At 42.1% G+C, this 18,964-nt stretch overlaps 1 protein-coding gene across 5 annotated transcripts in view; it reads left to right on the top strand.

Moving 5' to 3' along the window:
* Nucleotides 1-18,756, top strand: part of dip2bb (disco-interacting protein 2 homolog Bb) — a 265,832-nt gene extending 247,076 nt beyond the window's left edge. For all 5 annotated transcript variants that reach the window (XM_051925024.1, XM_051925021.1, XM_028798568.2 and 2 more), the window contains 4 exons: nucleotides 11,692-11,766; nucleotides 11,855-12,029; nucleotides 16,139-16,262; nucleotides 16,360-18,756. In XM_051925024.1, coding sequence (XP_051780984.1) covers nucleotides 11,692-11,766; nucleotides 11,855-12,029; nucleotides 16,139-16,262; nucleotides 16,360-16,612 — 627 coding nt within the window. In that variant the 3' untranslated portion in view covers nucleotides 16,613-18,756. The remainder of the gene's footprint in view (nucleotides 1-11,691; nucleotides 11,767-11,854; nucleotides 12,030-16,138; nucleotides 16,263-16,359) is intronic.
* Nucleotides 18,757-18,964: the final 208 nt, after the last annotated feature.

Raw genomic sequence — 18,964 nt, 5'->3', positions numbered from 1 at the left:
GTACATGAATTTTATTTTTCACTGTATAAAATATCAAATTGATCAACATATTGAATTGCCTTAAGTGGTCGACTTAAAAGTCGCTCGCCTTAAAAGGCGGGTGAGCCTAGTACCACTTAAAATCTGCAAGTGGGTCTTTCCGTCTATGCTAGCCATGGGACTAATTTCCCATGTGTGGCTGGCTTTTCATTCGACTCTGCTCCTTTGACATGTGGAGTGCCACAGGGCTCGGTTCTTGGACCTGTACTTTTCTCTTTTTATATTCTTCCTGTATCACAGATTCTAAACTCTTTTAAGGATACTGTAGCTCATATCATATATATGCAGATGATATACAGCTTTATTTTTCATTTAAGCCTAACTTAATTAATACGTTGGTCACATTGGTTGATTGTCTGTCTCAGGTTAACGACTGCCTCAGTAGTAATTACCTGCAGTTGAATTCAGGAAAGACTGAGGTACTAATTGTTGCTCCTCCTGTTCTTCATTCTGAGATTATCTTAAAATTATTTTCTGTCTCCCCTGTTATTAAGTCGAGTCTGTGTAACCTTGACCAGTCCCTGACGCTTGATGAATATGTAAGATCAGTTAGCCGCTCGAGTTTCTTTCATTTAAGAAATCTTTCAAAACTAAGAAATGCTGTTTCAAAATCAGAATTGGAGATGCTTGTTAATTCTTTTATTTCCTCGCAGCTTGATTACTGTAATGCTCTCTTTACTGGTTTGAGCAAGTCCTCTCTCTCATGTCTTCAGTTAGTCCAAAATGCAGCTGCCAGGCTCCTAATTCGTGCTAGCCGGTGTGATCATATCACCCCCATTTTGTACACACTGTGCTGGCTTCCCAGCGTTTTATAGAATTCATTCTAAACTTTTGCTGCTTACAGAGCTTTGCATCGACAAGCTCCTGAGTACCTAACCAGTCTGCTCCAACGCTATACAGCTTGTCGGACTCTTAGATATGGGCAGCAGGGCCTTCTAGTTGTCCCACGCCCTCGGCTAAAAACCCGTGGGGATTGTGCTTTTCAGTCTGTGGCACCAAGACTATGGAATAGCCTGCCTTGTGGTCTATGCAAAGCCGAGTCTGTTGATTCTTTTTAAAATCAACTGAAAACATTTCTTTTTAAACAGGCTATTAATCAGTGCTAAATAGTTTGTTTATTTATTGTTTTTGTTTTAACTGTTGTATTTGTACTGTATTTGCTGTTCAATGCTCTGTGACGTTTTGTCTGTGAAGGGTGCTATATAAATAAACTACTAATACTAATTTCAAACCCAAACTGTCTCAGTTAACACACTGTATTGCAGATAGCAAGAAAGTTCTAACTCCTATTAACTTACAGGGGGTGGAAGACTATACCATATTCTAATAGCTATAAGAAGATTATATTCTATTCTACTTCAGAAAAGTATAATTTGAGTTTCACTCAAATATTTAACTTTCTAAAGTGTTTTCGTTTAAAAACACAGACATTATGCCCCATTTTCACCTTCCATCTGCACTATTCTCGATTATTTTTAACCCCCAAAAACAGAAATTTTTGAAAACACTCTTTAGAGCCATTTACTTCTCCACATTGCAGCATGGATGGGTGAAGATGAGAGTTTTGAAAATACAGACTGTAATCACCCTGTGATATTTTTGTATGTCTTATGTGGCCCTTCCCTGATTGGATCCTGTTTATTATAACTTCACATTCCATGACTGGAAACTCTTCACTGGTGGGGGGCACGTATTGCAACATAGCAGACACACCCGTGTGCATCTAAATTGTATTTTGTGTATTGTGAAAGCCACCTAGATGCACAAAAAAGGAAATAAATTTACCAGTCACTACAGTTTTGTGTTTTCTGTGGCCGCTGGCATAACCATCCCTGCACTTCCTCTTCCTGTTTCCACCGATGCCCATTGTACGTGAATGGCTATGTCATATGCGTTTTCAGTCGGTTTAATGTGGGTGGAGGTACTTTCATAATCAATGTGAAGTTGCTAGCTTGGATGTAAACTGTTTTTCTTTTAAAATTCATCCATTATCCAACCCGCTATATCCTAACTACAGGGTCACGGGGGGGTCTGCTGGAGCCAATCCCAGCCAATACAGGGCGCAAGGCAGGAAACAAACCTCGGGCAGGGCGCCAGCCCAACACAGGACACATACACCAAGCACACACTAGGGACAATTTAGAATCGCCAATGCACCTAACCTGTACGTCTTTGGACAGTAGGAGGAAACCCACACTGACACGGGGAGAACATGCAAACTCCACGCAGGAAGGACCCGGGAAGCAAACCTGGGTCTCCTAACTGTGAGGCAGCAGTGCTACCCACTGTGAAACCATGCCACCCTTCTTTTAAAATGCCGCATTAAAATGAAAACAAAGCAGTGTGGACATAGCTTAAAGCTCGTCGGCCCAGTCCTGCAAAATAGGCCCGATGAAGTTGTCAGCCACTTTTAGGCAGAGGGTCATGTCTTGAGATGTAGGACATCTCAAAGGTGCTCTATTCTGAATTTCCCCTTGGGATTAATAAAGTATCTATCTATCTATCTATCTATCTATCTATCTATCTATCTATCTATCTATCTATCTATCTATCTATCTATCTATCTATCTATCTATCTATCTATCTATCTATCTATCTATTGTGCCTTTCATGTCTGTCTGTCTGTCTGTCTGTCTGTCTGTCTGTCTGTCTGTCTGTCTGTCTATCTATCTATCTAGTTACATTTTGGGAGGGAAGGCAGCCCAAGGCATTGGGACAGTTGTTGTTATGCTTTACGGTCAAATACCTTGGATTTGAAATAAATTGGAAACCATGAAGGTATCAGAGCTAATCAACGAAATGACTAGAATAGATCAAGGACATGCCAGGTGTCCAAGTGTGGCGCTTCATATAGGAAAAGGCAGGCTTTGCATTCAGAGCCCAACCTCTTAACAACTAAAGAAACTGAACACAACATACTTAAATCAAGACATCATTATTATGCTCAACAAATCCACAGGCAAGAAGTTCGCAATGCAATCCCAGCAATCACTAACACAAACTGAGACAAAATCATTGACCACAAAAATATAATGCACACATTTAGAGGCTACTATAAATCCTTATATTCTACTGAGATTCAAGAATACAAGACATGATCTAATGCATTTCTGGACGCATTACAGGTACCACAAATAGACACTCTTATTGCGGAGGAATTGGATAATAGCAATTTTGTCGTTTTTGAATCTTTGAGAGCCAGAATCACCACCAACTGTAACCCTAGGGTGTGGTACTTGGGTCCCTCTTGGTCAGAGCAGGACAATGTTGTTTGCTTAAACTGCCCACTACCACCCTTCACGAGACACTTCATGAAATGTATGCGACCCTTTCCCATTGAATATAATTGTGAATCTCGACTCATAGTTGAAGAGCCTATGTCGTATGCTATTTATAATTTGAGACTGCCACAGATCTCTTGTGGAAGAGGAGAGGATGGAAAAAAAGAGATGAAGAAGCCTGTAGTCATTGATGTTTTCACTCGCCGTGTTTTGTTATCTATTGAGGGGTAGTCTTGTGAGTCATCCAACGTTCACATTAGTTGTTTTTGTAAGTGAATCGCATAACTAAAAACACATTCCTCACAGACTTCCAAAACATTAATTTAAACAGTAGCACACACAAGAGCAGACTGCTGTTTATCTTGCAGAAGTTCTGCAGTTATGGTGGTTTAAATCGGCAGATTGCGGATGCCAGGCTGCAGCTATAAGTGCTCGTTCATGAGAGCATACAACTTAGACAGAGAGGGTGTGTGTCGTGAAGATTGATGTGACTGCGAATTTCCAATTCGGTCGATATCAGTTACAAACTGTAGCCTCCAAAGTGTATATGTGTTGTGTATGCATGTGTATACATATAGTGGATTCGTTGTGTATTTAGACCCCTTCACTTTCTGCACACTTTATTATTATAGTTTTGTAGATTTCATTTAAAATGGATAAATGTCACATTTTTGTCAATCAATCTACACTCGGGCTGTTTTTGTACATAGCATGGTCCTGTTGGCTTCCATCAGTCAATAAACTCCAGCACACATTGGGACGGTTTGTGACCACATGTGAAACACCAGAGATCAGGCCATAGTCTTCAGAAGGAAAAGGGTGGGCTGCCCTCTCCATGTGGGAAGTGAGTTACTGCCTCAAGTGGGGTTTAAGTACCATGAGGTCTTGTTCATGAGTGAGGAGAAAAAGGATAATGAGATCAACAGATGGATCAGGGCAGCAAGTGCAGTTATGGGGTCTCTATACCAGTCTGTAACAGTGAAGAAGAAGCTGAGAGCCAGAAAGTGAAGCTCTTGATATACCAGTTAATCTACATCCCTACCCTCACTTATATCCATAAGCTTTGGGTAATGATGGAAAGGATAAGAACGCAGTTACAAGCAGCTGAAGTGAGCTTTCTCCACTGGCTGGGCTCTCCCTTAGGCACAGGGTGAGAAGTGTAGACATCCGGGAGAGGTTCAGAGTAGAGCTGCTGACCCTCCTCACTGAGAGGAGCCAATTGAGATGGTTCAAGCATCTGAAACGCATGCCTCCCTGTGGAGGTTTTACGATTACGACCAGCTGAGAGCGAGAAAGGCCCAGGTCTCGCTTGGTAGGATTACATCTCCCAGGGGTGGTAAACTCCAGGCCTGGAGGGCCGCAGTGGCTGCAGGTTTTCATTCTAACCCTTTTCCTAATCAGTGACCAGTTTTCACTGCTAATTAACTCCTTTTTCCCTTCATTTTAATAGCCCTGTTTTTAAGCATTCAGTCAAGTCTAGTCAAGTTGGGGAGCATGCACTGGTACAGCGTATTGCCTCGGGATCTCAGTTTGCAGCCCCCCAGGCAGACACGCGGTCCAGTCCCACCCTCCGGAAATGACCCTCTATCTGCCGCAGCCAGGTGTTACGTGGGCGACCCCTTGGTCTGGTCCAGCCACTTGGGTCCCCAACAATGAGGATCTTACGAACTGGATCACCCTCGGGGAAACGCGCCACATGGCCGTAGTGCCGTAACTGACGCTCCCTCACAATGCATGTAATGTGCCTCATTCAGGACTCCATGAGCGACCAAACCAACGGTACCCAAGGATTTTCCAGAGAGACACAATACTGAAGGAGTCCAGTCTTTGTCTCGGGTCACTGGATAGCATCCATGTCTCGCAACCATACCTTCATCCTTTTGCATAGATATCGGGAGGGCCATACACCCCTTTCCAGCGACCTCATGACCTCCCATGCTCTCCCAATCCGTCTGACTTCATAGGAAGAGTCACCAAAGACATGAATGTCATTGCCAAGGTAAGTAAACCTCTCAACAGGATTCAGCTCTGAGTTAATTATTCTCTTCATTACATGACAGCCAAACAGAAATCAAATGTGAAACAAGTCGACAGTTGACCAGCTAAATTGGGGCTTCAAACTCCAACTAATTTCACTCCAACCAGTTTCTTAATGAGAAGCCAATTCTTGCTGTTAATTAAACTCGTTATTTAATTCCATGGCTTGTTGCTGCTCTCATTCTGACACAGCAGACATTTCCATAACTGTTGATTTTCTGTTTTTACTAAGAACATTGTCAAAATGTTTTGGGGACCTGAGAGATCAACCTTACCGAGACCTTCACTTTTCTTTATTTTCAGGTATTGTGTGATAATAACACGGGTGAGCTGGTCATGTGGCAATTTGTTTTGTGTCTCATTGTTGTTTGGCAGCTAATTAAAGAAAAAGAAACAACTAAGGGGCCTGAATCAAGTTAATTAAAATTAAGGTAAAAGAAGTTAATTAGCAGCAAAAACTAATGAAGAAGATGGTTAGAATGAAAACCTGCAGCCACTGCGGCCCACCAGGACTGGAGTTTGCCACCCCTGTCCTAGGGGAATGCCTTGGGATTCTCGCAGTATGAGTTGGCAAGTGTGGCTGGAGAAAGGGATATATAGGCCTCACTGCTAAGACTGTTTGTTGCCTCATGACTTGGTGTTCGATAAGCAGTGGAAAATGAATGATGTTCCTCTTGTAGTTGTATACACTGATAATACAGGCATAGGGGGCGTCATTCTCGGATACTCTTCTAAATATGTCAGTTGGCACTGCCATTGAGGCAACAGGACTAAACAGAGGCAGAATATCTGCAACAATTACTCATCCTCTTCTGTTCAGGTCACGTCTGTTTCTTAAGGCTCTCTTAGGATTACTCATTGATCTTGTTGAGTCACACTGAAGACAGGCAGTTACGTTGTTGGCTGGTCCCATTCTCATGTGATGATTCACTTATCCTGTTAGTCAGCATAATATGTAGTTCACCCCAAACATAGCTGTTGATGTAGCATTTGGCCATTTTACGACAATTCATTTTTCATAGCGTTAGTGTGTGGTTCACTTAAGCCGTTTCATTTGGCCTGCTGAGTTGAGTTAAGTTACATTAGGCTGGTGCTGTGCCTGGCCAATTGATGATGATTAACTTTTCCTATTGCGACATTTTGTGCCAGTTTAGATAGTCAAGTCTAATGTCTGGCCCACTTTTCATGATCGTCTTGAGTTAGGTTAACTTGCATTGTGTGCATCTACTGTGCGACTCGTTCACTTTAACAACATATGCCTTGATATACCAAGCTTCTTAAGCTGGAGAAGGAAGAACAATCTCTGCTTGGCTTTCTTGATGATGGAGGTGATGTGCTTGTCCCATGTTAATGTATTAGTGAAAGTAGTCCCCAGGAATTTGAACGACTGAACATTAATTTGCAAAGTGTCTTTTCGGTGGAAATCGATCCTCACTTCCATTGTCTTCATAGTATTGAGCTCCAAAATGTTACAAGAACACCATTCTATAAGACGGCCCACCTCACTTTGATAGTAAGACGTGTCATTATTAGAAATGAGACCCACTATGGTAGTGTCATCTGCAAACTTTAGGATTTTTATGGATTTCTCCATGGATCTGCAGTCATTTGTGATAAAGTGAAGACAGGAAGGGTGAAAGAACACAGCTTGGGTGGGAGCCTAAGCTAATTGACATTGGATCTGACATACAAGGGCCCAGTCTCACATACTGCTTCCTAACTGTTAATGTTAGACGCGATTAATTTTGATTAACTACTTAATCACATAAATGTATGTAATTAATTTTTTCTAATTGAGTCCCAACTCTAAAAAAAATTTAATATCATTCCCTACAACGGCAGTAATTCTAAGATGAAGAAAGAAAAAAATAAAACTAAAGAAAGGATACATTTCTTTTAATATTGGCTGACACTCACAATAATACAGTTACTAAGAAAGTTCCTGGCAAAGCGTGATGCAGTCATGTGGGGATCCTGCTCGGCTCTGGCCACTTTGAGTGCGGGAGGCAATTTCTTTTAGGTACGGGCGGAAGCAATGTCTTCCACCCATCCATAGGTAAGGTCTAATGTCCAGTGCAAACATGAGATACAATCATTTGCAGATGCAGTGGTAATTGTTATTTGTAAATTGACCGTCAAACAAAGGGGTATGGCTCTTTTTGATAGCCTGCCCGAGTCACCTCCATTTGTTCCTTCTGCTTGTGTGACTTGTATGCTTCAGCTGTGTCTATTCATGGACTCAGTTACCCGTCTTAAGTAAAATAATGAAATGTGGAGTAAAGATCACAGTGGCACACTTCAAACCTTTGACTACAACAGCGGTAGACCCGCTAGCCCCCAGCATCACTGTGTTCCTGGAGGTTGGCCGGCAGGATTGTCTGGGCCCATTTGAGCATGTCGCTCAGCCAATGTCAGCAGTAACTATATAAAGCGAGAGGTGACTGAGGGCAGGCCTAGAGCTTGCTAAGGTTATGTTGCTGAGTTTTCCTGTTTTAACTTTAAAATGAATAGGCGCAGCTGCGTCAACCAGCCTGACAATTTTAGTTACGTTTGTGGTAAATGTGCTCCACTTGATCAGCACAAGAACCTGACAAATAGAGTGACAATTGCTTTTATAAGTATTACCTTGGATGACAAATCGGAGACCAGGATAAAAGCTGGGCGCCTTATGTCTGCTGCACAGTGTGTTATTCTGGGCTTACCCAGTGGTTAACACTAGAATTACCAGAGCCTACGAAAAAACTCGTAAATCCGTCCCACCTTAAATCACGTCTTAAATCCGTTTGCACCTCTCCGCCAGAGTCCTTTGTCATCTAAATGTGCTGATAAACACAAGCTACTAGCAGCCAGCTATTCCATCCCCTACCGACTTAGAACGAATTTCTCCTAGCTCATGCCTTGCCTTGATTTGATTATCTGGGATTGAAGTGGAGTTTTAGAGTGGAAATAATATAGCATTATTTGGAATACACGCATTTCATGTGTGTTCCGTTTCTATAGTAGTCTGTGCAAACACATTTTTAAAACAGAAACGTTTTTCATATTCTAATAGTAAATGACAAAATGTAGGCATAAACTATATAACGTATGAAGCCTGAAGTCCATATATCAAAGAAACACTTTCACAAAAGGTACAAATAAGAGAACACATGCGCTGTTATTCAAAAATATAACTGCACAAAAAAAAAAAAGCCGCGTTACCATGCCACATTGACACTCTTACTACAACCGCCGCGGTGGTGTAATGGTATCAGCTCCTGACTGGGAATCAGAGGGTGGCGAGTTCGATCCCGCACGGCTCCACTTCAAGAAGTGAACTGCTCTTATTCTTACAATTTTAGAATAACAACATAAATTTGATTTCAGTCTGTAACAGCCGGTGTAACTTATGATACTGGTAAAGGTTAGCTTTTTTTTTTTTTTTTTAATTCACTTTTCATTCTCTCAGTCGCATTCAGAATCAATCCATACAATCCCATCTGACACAGCTGTTTTCACATAAATAAAAGTGCACTTTTATTCAAGACTATAACCGAAGAATAAAGAAAGCAAGTTACAGTTGGTGGTTGATACGACAGCTTGCATGGTGCAATGCTAAGAACTGCTGATATCAAGTGACGGTGAGATACGAAGAAGGCAGCTTCGCCAGCGTTTGTGTGTCAGAACCATTTTGGGCGGGGGGGGGGGGGGGGCGGGCGGAAGTATGCATCGTGGTACACTGCAGACCTATAGCGCGTCTTTATGTCAGATGGGGTTGTATGGATTGATTCTGAATGCGACTGCGAAAATGAAAAGTGAATTAAAAAAAAAAAAAAAAAAAAGCTAACCTTTACCAGTATCATAAGTTACACCGGCTGTTACAGACTGAAATCAAATTTATGTTGTTATTCTAAAATTGTAAGAATACGAGTAGTTCACTTCTCGAAGTGGAGCCGTGCGGGATCGAACTCACCACCCTCTGATTCCCAGTCAGGAGCTGATACCATTACGCCACCGTGGCAGTTGTAGTAAGAGTGTCAATGTGGCATGGTAACGCGGCGTTTTTTTTTTTTTTTTTGTGCAGTTATATTTTTGAATAACAGCGCACGTGTTCTCTTATTTGTACCTTTTGTGAAAGTGTTTCTTTGATATATGGACTTCAGGCTTCATACGTGTTATAGTTTATGCCTACATTTTGTCATTTACTATTAGAATATGAAAAACTTTTCTGTTTTAAAAATGTGTTTGCACAGACTACTATAGAAACGGAACACACATGAAATGCATGTATTCCAAATAACACTATATTATTTCCACTCTAAAACTCCACTTCAATCCCAGATAATCAAATCAAGGCAAGGCATGAGCTAGGAGAAATTTGTTCTAAGTCGGTGGGGGGATGGAATAGCTGGCTGCTAGTAGCTTGTGTTTATCAGCACATTTAGATGACAAAGGACTCTGGCGGAGAGGTGCAAACGGATTTAAGATGCGATTTAAGGTGGGACGGATTTACGAGTTTTTTCGTAGGCTCTGGTAATTCTAGTGTTAAAAGGTGAAGCCTGACTTCTGCTGTGCCCACCGTGTGGCATGAACAAAGTAAATCATCACTCAGACTGTTATTTCTGTATGACTAAAATTGGATTTTCAAAGACGTGTTAATCCTGACTGTGTGTGTGCACTTAACAGAGGGCAGCATGAGGAAGGGAATCCCGTGCAATGATTTGCAAATCCTTTTTAACCTATATTCAACTGAATACACTATGAAGACAAGATATCGAATGTTCAAACTGATAAACTTTATTGTTGTTTTGCCATACTTCACTCATTTTGAATTTGATGCCTGCAATACATTCCAAAAAAGCTGGGACAGGGGCAGCAAAAGACTGGGAAAGTTGAGGAATGTTCAAAAAACACCTGTTTTGAACATTCCACAGATGAACAGGTTAATTGGAAACAGGTGTTTGTCATGATTGGGTATAAAAGGAGCATCCCCGAAAGGCTCAGTCGTTCACAAGTAAGGATGGGGCGAGGTTCACCACTTCGTGAACAACTGCATGGGCAAATAGTCCAGCAGTTTAAGAATAACGTTTCTCAACGTACAATTGCAAGGAATCTAGGGATTTCATCATCTACTGTCCATAATATCATCAAAAGATTCAGAGAATCTGGAGAAATCTCTGCATGTAAGCGGCAAGGCCGAATACCAACACTGGATGCCCGTGACCTTCGATCCCTCAGGCGGCACTGCATTAAAAACCGACATCATTCTGTAAAGGATATTACCATGTGGGCTCAGGAATACTTCAGAAAACCATCGTCAGTTAACACAGTTCGTCGCTACATCTACAAGTACAAGTTAAAATTCTACCATGCAAACCGAAAGCCATATCAACACCACACAGAAACGCCGCCGACTTCTCTGGGCCCGAGCTCATCTGAGATGGACTGACGCAAAGTGAAAAAGTGTGCTGTGGTCTGACGAGTCCACATTTCAAATTGTTTTTGGAAATCATGGACGTCATGTCCTCCGGGCCAAAGAGGAAAAGGACCATCTGGATTGTTATCAGTGCAAAGTTCAAAAGCCAGCATCTGTGATGGTATGGGGATGTGTTAGTGCCCATGGGTATGGCATGGGTAACTTGCACATCTGTGAAGGCACCATTAATGCTGAAAGGTACATACAGGTTTTGGAGCAACATATGCTGCCATCCATGCGACGTCTTTTACAGGGACATCCCTGCTTATTTCACCAGGACAATGCGAAGCCACATTCTGCATGTGTTACAACAGTGTGGCTTCGTAGTAAAAGAGTGCGGGTACTAGACTGGCCTGCCTGCAGTCCAGACCTGTGGCGCATTATGAAGCGCAAAATACGACAACGGAGACCCCGGACTGTTGAGCAACTGAAGTTGTACATCAAGCAAGAATGGGAAAGAATTCCACCTACACAGCTTCAACAATTAGTGTCCTCAGTTCCCAAACGCTTATTGAGTGTTGTTAAAAGGAAAGGTGATATAACACAGTGGTAAACATGCTCCTGTCCCAGCTTTTTTGGAACGTGTTGCAGGCATCAAATTCAAAATGAGTGAAGATTTGCAAAACAACGTTAAAGTTTATCAGTTTGACCATTCGTTATCTTGTCTATGTAGTGTATTCAATTGAATATAGGTTGAAAAGGATTTGCAAATCATCATATTCTGTTTTTATTTACGTTTTACACAACGTCCCAACTTCATTGGAATTGGGGTTGTACTAACTGCAATGGTTTTCTTTGAGAAACATCCTCCACCTCCGATTCAAATCCCTGTTTATGAACATTTGAACTGTGATTTGTGTTTTTCTTTTTTTCCAATAGATGCTTCCGGGTGTCAGAGTTCTCATAGTGAATCCTGAGACTAAGGGGCCTTTGGGAGATTCTCATCTTGGAGAGGTGAGTAACAGACAGAAGGTACGCACACACACATATATGCGCACAAATCTCTGGTGTCTCTCCTGACCCATTTCAGTTCTTGTTCCAGATCTGGGTGAATAGCCAGCACAATGCCAGTGGCTATTATACCATCTATGGCGACGAGAGTCTTCAGGCTGACCATTTCAACACCAAGCTGAGCTTTGCAGACACGGAGACCTTATGGGCTCGGACCGGATACCTGGGATTTGTCAAGAGGACTGAACTTTTAGGTGCCAGCAAAGGTCAGTCAAATTTACGCTCAGCACTACACCACCCAGACATCTTTGTCCCACAAGCACAAATTATTTATTTATATATATATATATATATATATATATATATATATATATATATATATATATATACACACAGTGTGTACGGAAAGTATTCAGGCCCCCTTCAATTTTTCACTCTTTGTCATATTGCAGCCATTTGCTAAAATCATTTAAATTAATTTTTTCCCTCATTAATGTACACACAGCACCCCATATTGACAGACAAATAAAAGAATTTTTGAAATTGTTGCAGATTTATTAAAAAAGAAAAACTGAAATATCACATGGTCCTAAGTATTCAGACCCTTTGCTCAGTATTTAGTAGAAGCCCTCTTTTGAACTAATACAGCCAGGAGTCTTCTTGGGAAAGATGCAACAAGTTTTTCACACCTGGATTTGGGGATCCTCTGCCATTCCTCCTTGCAGATCCTCTCCAGTTCTGTCAGGTTGGATGGTAAACGTTGGTGGACAGCCATTTTTAGGTCTCTCCAGAGATGCTCAATTGGGTTTAAGTCAGGGCTCTGGCTGGGCCATTCAAGAACAGTCACAGAGTTGTTGTGAAGCCACTCCTTCGTTATTTTAGCTGTGTGCTTAGGGTCATTGTCTTGTTGGAAGGTAAACCTTCGGCCCAGTCTGAGGTCCTTAGCACTCTGGAGAAGGTTTTTGTCCAGGATATCCCTGTACTTGGCCGCATTCATCTTTCCCTCGATTGCAACCAGTCGTCCTGTCCCTGCAGCTGAAAAACACCCCCACAGCATGATGCTGCCACCGCCATGCTTCACTGTGGGGACTGTATTGGACAAGTGATGAGCAGTGCCTGGTTGTCTCCACACATACCGCTTAGAATTAAGGCCAAAAAGTTCTATCTTGGTCTCATCAGACCAGAGAATCTTGTTTCTCACCATCTCAGAGTCCTTCAGGTGTCTTTTAGCAAACTCCATGCGGGCTTTCATGTGTCTTGCACTGAGGTATGTGTGGAGACAACCAGGCACTGCTCATCACTTGTCCAATACAGTCCCCACAGTGAAGCATGGCGGTGGCAGCATCTTGCTGTGGGGGTGTTTTTCAGCTGCAGGGACAGGACGACTGGTTGCAATCGAGGGAAAGATGAATGTGGCCAAATACATGGATATCCTGGACAAAAACCTTCTCCAGAGTGCTAAGGACCTCAGACTGGGCCGAAGGTTTACCTTCCAACAAGACAATGACCCTAAGCACACAGCTAAAATAACGAAGGAGTGGCTTCACAACAACTCTGTGACTGTTCTTGAATGGCCCAGCCAGAGCCCTGACTTAAACCCAATTGAGCATCTCTGGAGAGACCTAAAAATGGCTGTCCACCAACGTTTACCATCCAACCTGACAGAACTGGAGAGGATCTGCAAGGAGGAATGGCAGAGGATCCCCAAATCCAGGTGTGAAAAACTTGTTGCATCTTTCCCAAGAAGACTCATGGCTGTATTAGCTCAAAAGGGCGCTTCTACTAAATACTGAGCAAAGGGTCTGAATACTTAGGACCATGTCAGTTTTTCTTTTTTAATAAATCAGCAACAATTTCAAAAATTCTTTTTTTTTGTCTGTCAATATGGGGTGCTGTGTGTACATTAATGAGGGAAAAAATGAATTTAAATGATTTTAAAATGGCTGCAATATGACAAAGAGTGAAAAATTGAAGGGGGTCTGAATACTTTCCGTACCCACTGTGTGTGTGTGTGTATATATATATATATATATATACTAGGCTCTGCCCCCTGCTCGCTTCGCTCGCCAACCCCCCAGTTTGGTTAACCAGATATACAATTTAAAGAGATTATTTTCATGGGAATTGTTACATATGCATTATTTTCACTTTTACTTTTAAACTGCAGTAAAAACAATATTTGGAATTAACTTTTCTTCAAGATCGCATTGAATTTTGATTCCGTGTTTGGACTTACTTCATGACAACGCAACGTATAACTGCCCGTGAGTGAATATCGTTTCTTTCTCTCTAATAAATTAACCGACTTTTTCGAATGTTTGTCCCTGTGATTTGTTAATTGTCATAGCAAAAGCTATTCTCACGGGAACTGTAAGCGTTTTAATATAAATGGCATATCAAGATCTTTTGAATTGTGCTTTGCTTTTGGATAAACAAGAATATCAACTCTGTCGTTGATATCTCCGTCGTTTCGAAACTATTATTGCTGACAATTTGTCACATGTTGGTTTATTATAAATGCGACCGTGATCTTACGGATTCATTTAGAAATCCAAGAAAATTTCTTTGTCCGTGTTTTGCAGATAAATTTCGTGTAAAGTGCGATACTTTTTGACGTATGAATTTGTATCCATTATTGGCTGTAGAATTTCTAATATGTCCGATCATTTAACTCTTTTAATTCTATGTTGCATTGCTTCTCCGTGATCATAAATATACACTTGACCGAATTGTGGTTTATTCGAAATTGAACTTGTCGCAGCTTTAATTGTTGCGGGACCACAGATTCTCATAGCTTACGGTCCGTTATTGTGTAAATCTACATTTTGAGTATTGAGTGATGCGAATGGGAGCAGATTATTGTCGATTCGGAGATTTTGCCTGTAGTGTTTGTGGGTTTATTTCACTTTCACCAAACAAACCTTCAGCTAACTAAATCACCTAAATACAAACATTGGTGTTATAAATAGATCATAATTTTTTCTAATACTTTGTTCCTGTGAAAGAAAGTTTACTTGATCAAAAATAAAAACCACGACTTTCTTGATATTTTAGTTTATAATTTAAAAATGGAATAAGAATCTGAAAATCTAACAAACATATATATGTAGGTTTTAAAATAAGCCCGATTTAAAGCATGACAAAAAAGTCACATAAAATCGTTGCACTTTCAGGCTTAGGATATATATATATATTATAGAGAGAGAGAGAGTAGATTTATGCCCCTCAGTACATTTGGTCTGGTGCCAACCCCTGTCGTATTACTGTGTTCCGTTTGCTCACCACCTTCTTCTTTCGGCTGCTTCCATAGGGGTTGCCACAGCAGATCATCTTCTTCCATATCTTCCTGTCCTCGTCATCTTGTTCTGTCACACCCATCACCTGCATGTCCTCTCTCACTACATCCATAAACCTTCTCTTAGGCCTTCCTCTTTTCCTCTTCCCTGGCAGCTCTATCCTTAGCATCCTTCTCCCAATATACCCAGCATCTCTCCTCTGCACATGTCCAAACCAACGCAATCTTGCCTCTCTTGACTTTGTCTCCCAACCTTCCAACTTGAGCTGACCCTCTAATGTCCTCATTTCTAATCCTGTCCATCCTCGTCAGACCCAATGCAAATCTTAGCATCTTTAACTCTGCCACCTCCAGCTCTGTCTCCTGCTTTCTGTTCAGTGCCACCGTCTCCAGCCCATAAAACATAGCTGGTCTCACTACCGCCCTGTAGACCTTCCCTTTCACTTTTGCCGATACTCCTCTGTCACAAATCACTCCTGACACTCTTCTCCACCCTGCCTGCACTCTCTTCTTCACCTCTCTTCCACAATCCCCATTACTCTGTACTCTTGATCCCAAGTATTTAAACTCATCCACCTTCGCCAACTCTACTCCCTGCATCCTCACCATTCCAATGACCGCCCTCTCATTCACACACGTGTATTCTGTTTTGTTCCTACTGACCTTCATTCCTCTCCTCTCTAGAGCAGATCTCTATCTCTCCATGGTCTCCTCAAACCTGCTCCCTACTATCGCTACAGATCACAATGTCATCAGCAAACATCACAGTCCACGGGTCTCCTGTCCAATCTCATCTGTCAACCTGTCCATCACCATTGCAAATAAGAAAGGGCTCAGAGCCGATCCCTGATGTAATCCCACCTCCACCTTGAATGCATCCGTCACTCCTGTTGCAGACCTCACCACTGTCACACTCCCCTCGTACATATCCTGTACCACTCTTACGCACTTCTCTGCCACTCCCGACTTCCTCATACAATACCACAACTCCTCTCGAGTCCCCCGTCGTATGTTCCGTTTCCTCACCTAATCTCAGCAAATTCTTAACACTTTGTCTGTCTCTGAACTTTGTTTCTGCAGACCGCCATGATGCTCTGTACGTGGTGGGTGCACTGGATGAAACTTTGGAACTCAGGGGGCTGCGATACCACCCCATTGACATCGAGACCTCCGTGTCCCGGACCCATAGGAGCATCGGTGAATGGTAAGCTCCACCAGCCTGCGTATGTCATTTGAAAGGTTTCTCATTATGTACAAAATGACCCAAGATGTAAAACATGGCCTTCTCCTTCTCTCCACAGTGCTGTGTTCACTTGGACCAACCTGCTAGTCGTGGTGGTTGAGTTGTGTGGATCAGAGCAAGAGGCCTTAGACCTTGTTCCGTTGGTAACCAATGTAGTTCTGGAGGAGCATCACTTGATAGTGGGTGTGGTGGTTGTGGTGGACCCCGGCGTGATCCCCATCAACTCACGTGGCGAGAAGCAACGCATGCACCTAAGGGACAGTTTCCTTGCCGACCAGCTGGACCCCATCTATGTGGCCTACAACATGTAGCAATAAGATCCATGTGAAACGAGAGCAGTGAGAGGAGCTCTGCCCTTCCGGACCCTTACAACTGGTTCTGGGCATCTGAGTCTACTGTCTCCACCAAGAAGCTTCCCGGAGCTTGGGACAGAAAGTTAAAAGGAAAAAAAAAATAATAAAAACGAAAGCATCTCATTGGCTGCCACTGGACGTGGAGTGATGTCACAGGGTCTGCTGTGCCCTGATCAATGGCTCTGCGGCACATGGAGCTAACCGAAGTTTCATACCCGTCTTCTTTCAGTGGCAGTAAAACCAAGGAGATGATTATCGAGTCTGCTTTTTCCATCTGATCCTGGACTCCTGGAATCAGCCCATGCAATTTGTATAGGAAAGCGAGGAAAAAAAAACACACACACACAAAAAAAGCTGCAAGTACATCTTGATATTGGTGCAAAAACCCAAATCATTTCAAGAAATGGGATGACAAGTTGCCTTATATCCTGTAGGATATATTTAATTTTAATTTTATTCATTTTTAAGGTTACTGAACTGCAAAAGCGGGGGGCAAGTAGTAAATACAGGGGTGCATACAGGCCTAATGGCATTTTGGTCTTTTTAGGTATCTCTGCTGATTGGTTCGGGTTGTTTTGGGGGAGGGGGGGGAGGCTCGGGGGGGTACGTGATGTCGTGAGCAGTTTTTACTTGATGCAAACCTTTTTTTTTTTGTTGTTGTTGTTTTCTTTCCCAACGAGAAATACTTGACTCTGCTTTTGAATGATTGTTATTGTGAACGTCAAGACCACCAGCTGGGAGCCCCACTGTGATTGGCGCTGGTGGCCTTGTACACTTAAAAAGAAAAAAACAATAGATAGAATATATTAAAAGTATTTTATAGAGAAGTGTACATTTTTAAAGAGCTCTGTGAAAGGCGTTGGGGCGGGGGGGGGGAGGGGGGGGGGTCTTTGCAGGGGGTTTACTTTTCACACTTTCTGGAATAACCCAACAAAGAAAGACTGGGCAGCATCACTAGTTTGCACAATAGAGGCTGCGTTGCTCTTTCAGTTTGTTTCAATGGGAAGAAGAATATATGCTTATATATATATATATATATATTTTAGTGGTTAAATAGCAAACTGATGACTACTTGTGTCTAATTCACACATTTTAGAGAGGAGCCCCTCATTTCCAGCAGGTTTTGCTCTTTTTTTTTTTAATTTCTTCCTCTTTTCACAGCAGCACACGGGACACTTTGAAGACTCCGGTCTGTAAACCTTCCACCAGGGTCTGCGACTTTTAGGACTTTTTAGGTTATTTTGCAATGAGGCAGGCGACTTTTGACAGGCCGAAGGGAAGAGTGTGAAATTGAGCTGGAGAGCCTTTGAGGAAAGTGAAGGCGTTGTCGCCGTGTATTATTGAGACGAGGCAGAAACTCTCTTTAAAAAATTAGCGGAATCGTCGTGTGAGTAGAACCGGCAGACACTGAGGTTATCGAACGATGAACGCTTTAGTCTTCCTTTCGCTCCTTCCCAAAGGGGATGGTTCTTTAAAACACGCAGGTGGCCAGCAAACTTCCTCGGCTCTTCTGACGTCGCCATGGCTATTTTATGCGCATTTCTACAACTCTCTAAAGCACCAAAGAGGAAAAAGAAAAAATCGTAGCTGGCGTCAACAAACAGAGCTGCCAATGGGGGGCTGGGGGTGGGGCTCCTTTCGAGAACACACACATTCCTGTCGTACCGCCATTGGTCAGAGATGACAGTGACTGGCAGCCGCCGTCGGGAGGATGAGGTACCCGTCTTGCCTTTTTTAGGGGAAGATTAGGTTTGCTGAGCGGTTACCTGCTTTAATGCCCACCTACAGTGTAGCACTTGACAAGTTAAGGTGGCAAAACAAAAAGAAAAACACACAGCAGGGTGTCTGCCCCCCCCCCAAATAATTTTTTTTTAAATTCCATTTCTTTAAGAGGAAAGTCTGAATTTATTATTAATTTTTTTTTTTAATATGTACACATTTTACTTGCCCAAAGGAAAGAGAGGCTGGAAATTCAATTCCATGGGTCGCCGTCTCGGATCGATTGTGTAAATGTGAAAAGCTGTTCTTTTAATGACATGTTTAGTGTGTGTGTGTGTCCATTTGTCTGTGGTCTGTAATATATAATTAATTAATTAATTAATTAATAAGAAAAAGTAATGTTTGATATGGGAATGTTTTATTTAATTTTTTAAGTCACTTTTTTCTTTTTTGTTTTTTTTGCTGTGTCCACCGCCTCTTCGGAGAAATCCTAAGCTGAATTTGTTTGTTTCAAGTACCCGCCCTCCCCGCCTTTTTCTTTTCTTTTTGTTCTTCCACTTGGCTCCCCAGATTTCTTTTGCGTTTTCTTAG

Source organism: Erpetoichthys calabaricus, chromosome 3 (genome assembly GCF_900747795.2).
Source record: "Erpetoichthys calabaricus chromosome 3, fErpCal1.3, whole genome shotgun sequence".
Lineage (NCBI taxonomy): Eukaryota > Metazoa > Chordata > Cladistia > Polypteriformes > Polypteridae > Erpetoichthys > Erpetoichthys calabaricus.
Note: the sequence above shows the minus strand (reverse complement) of the source record. Positions and strands in the feature narration are given on the sequence as shown.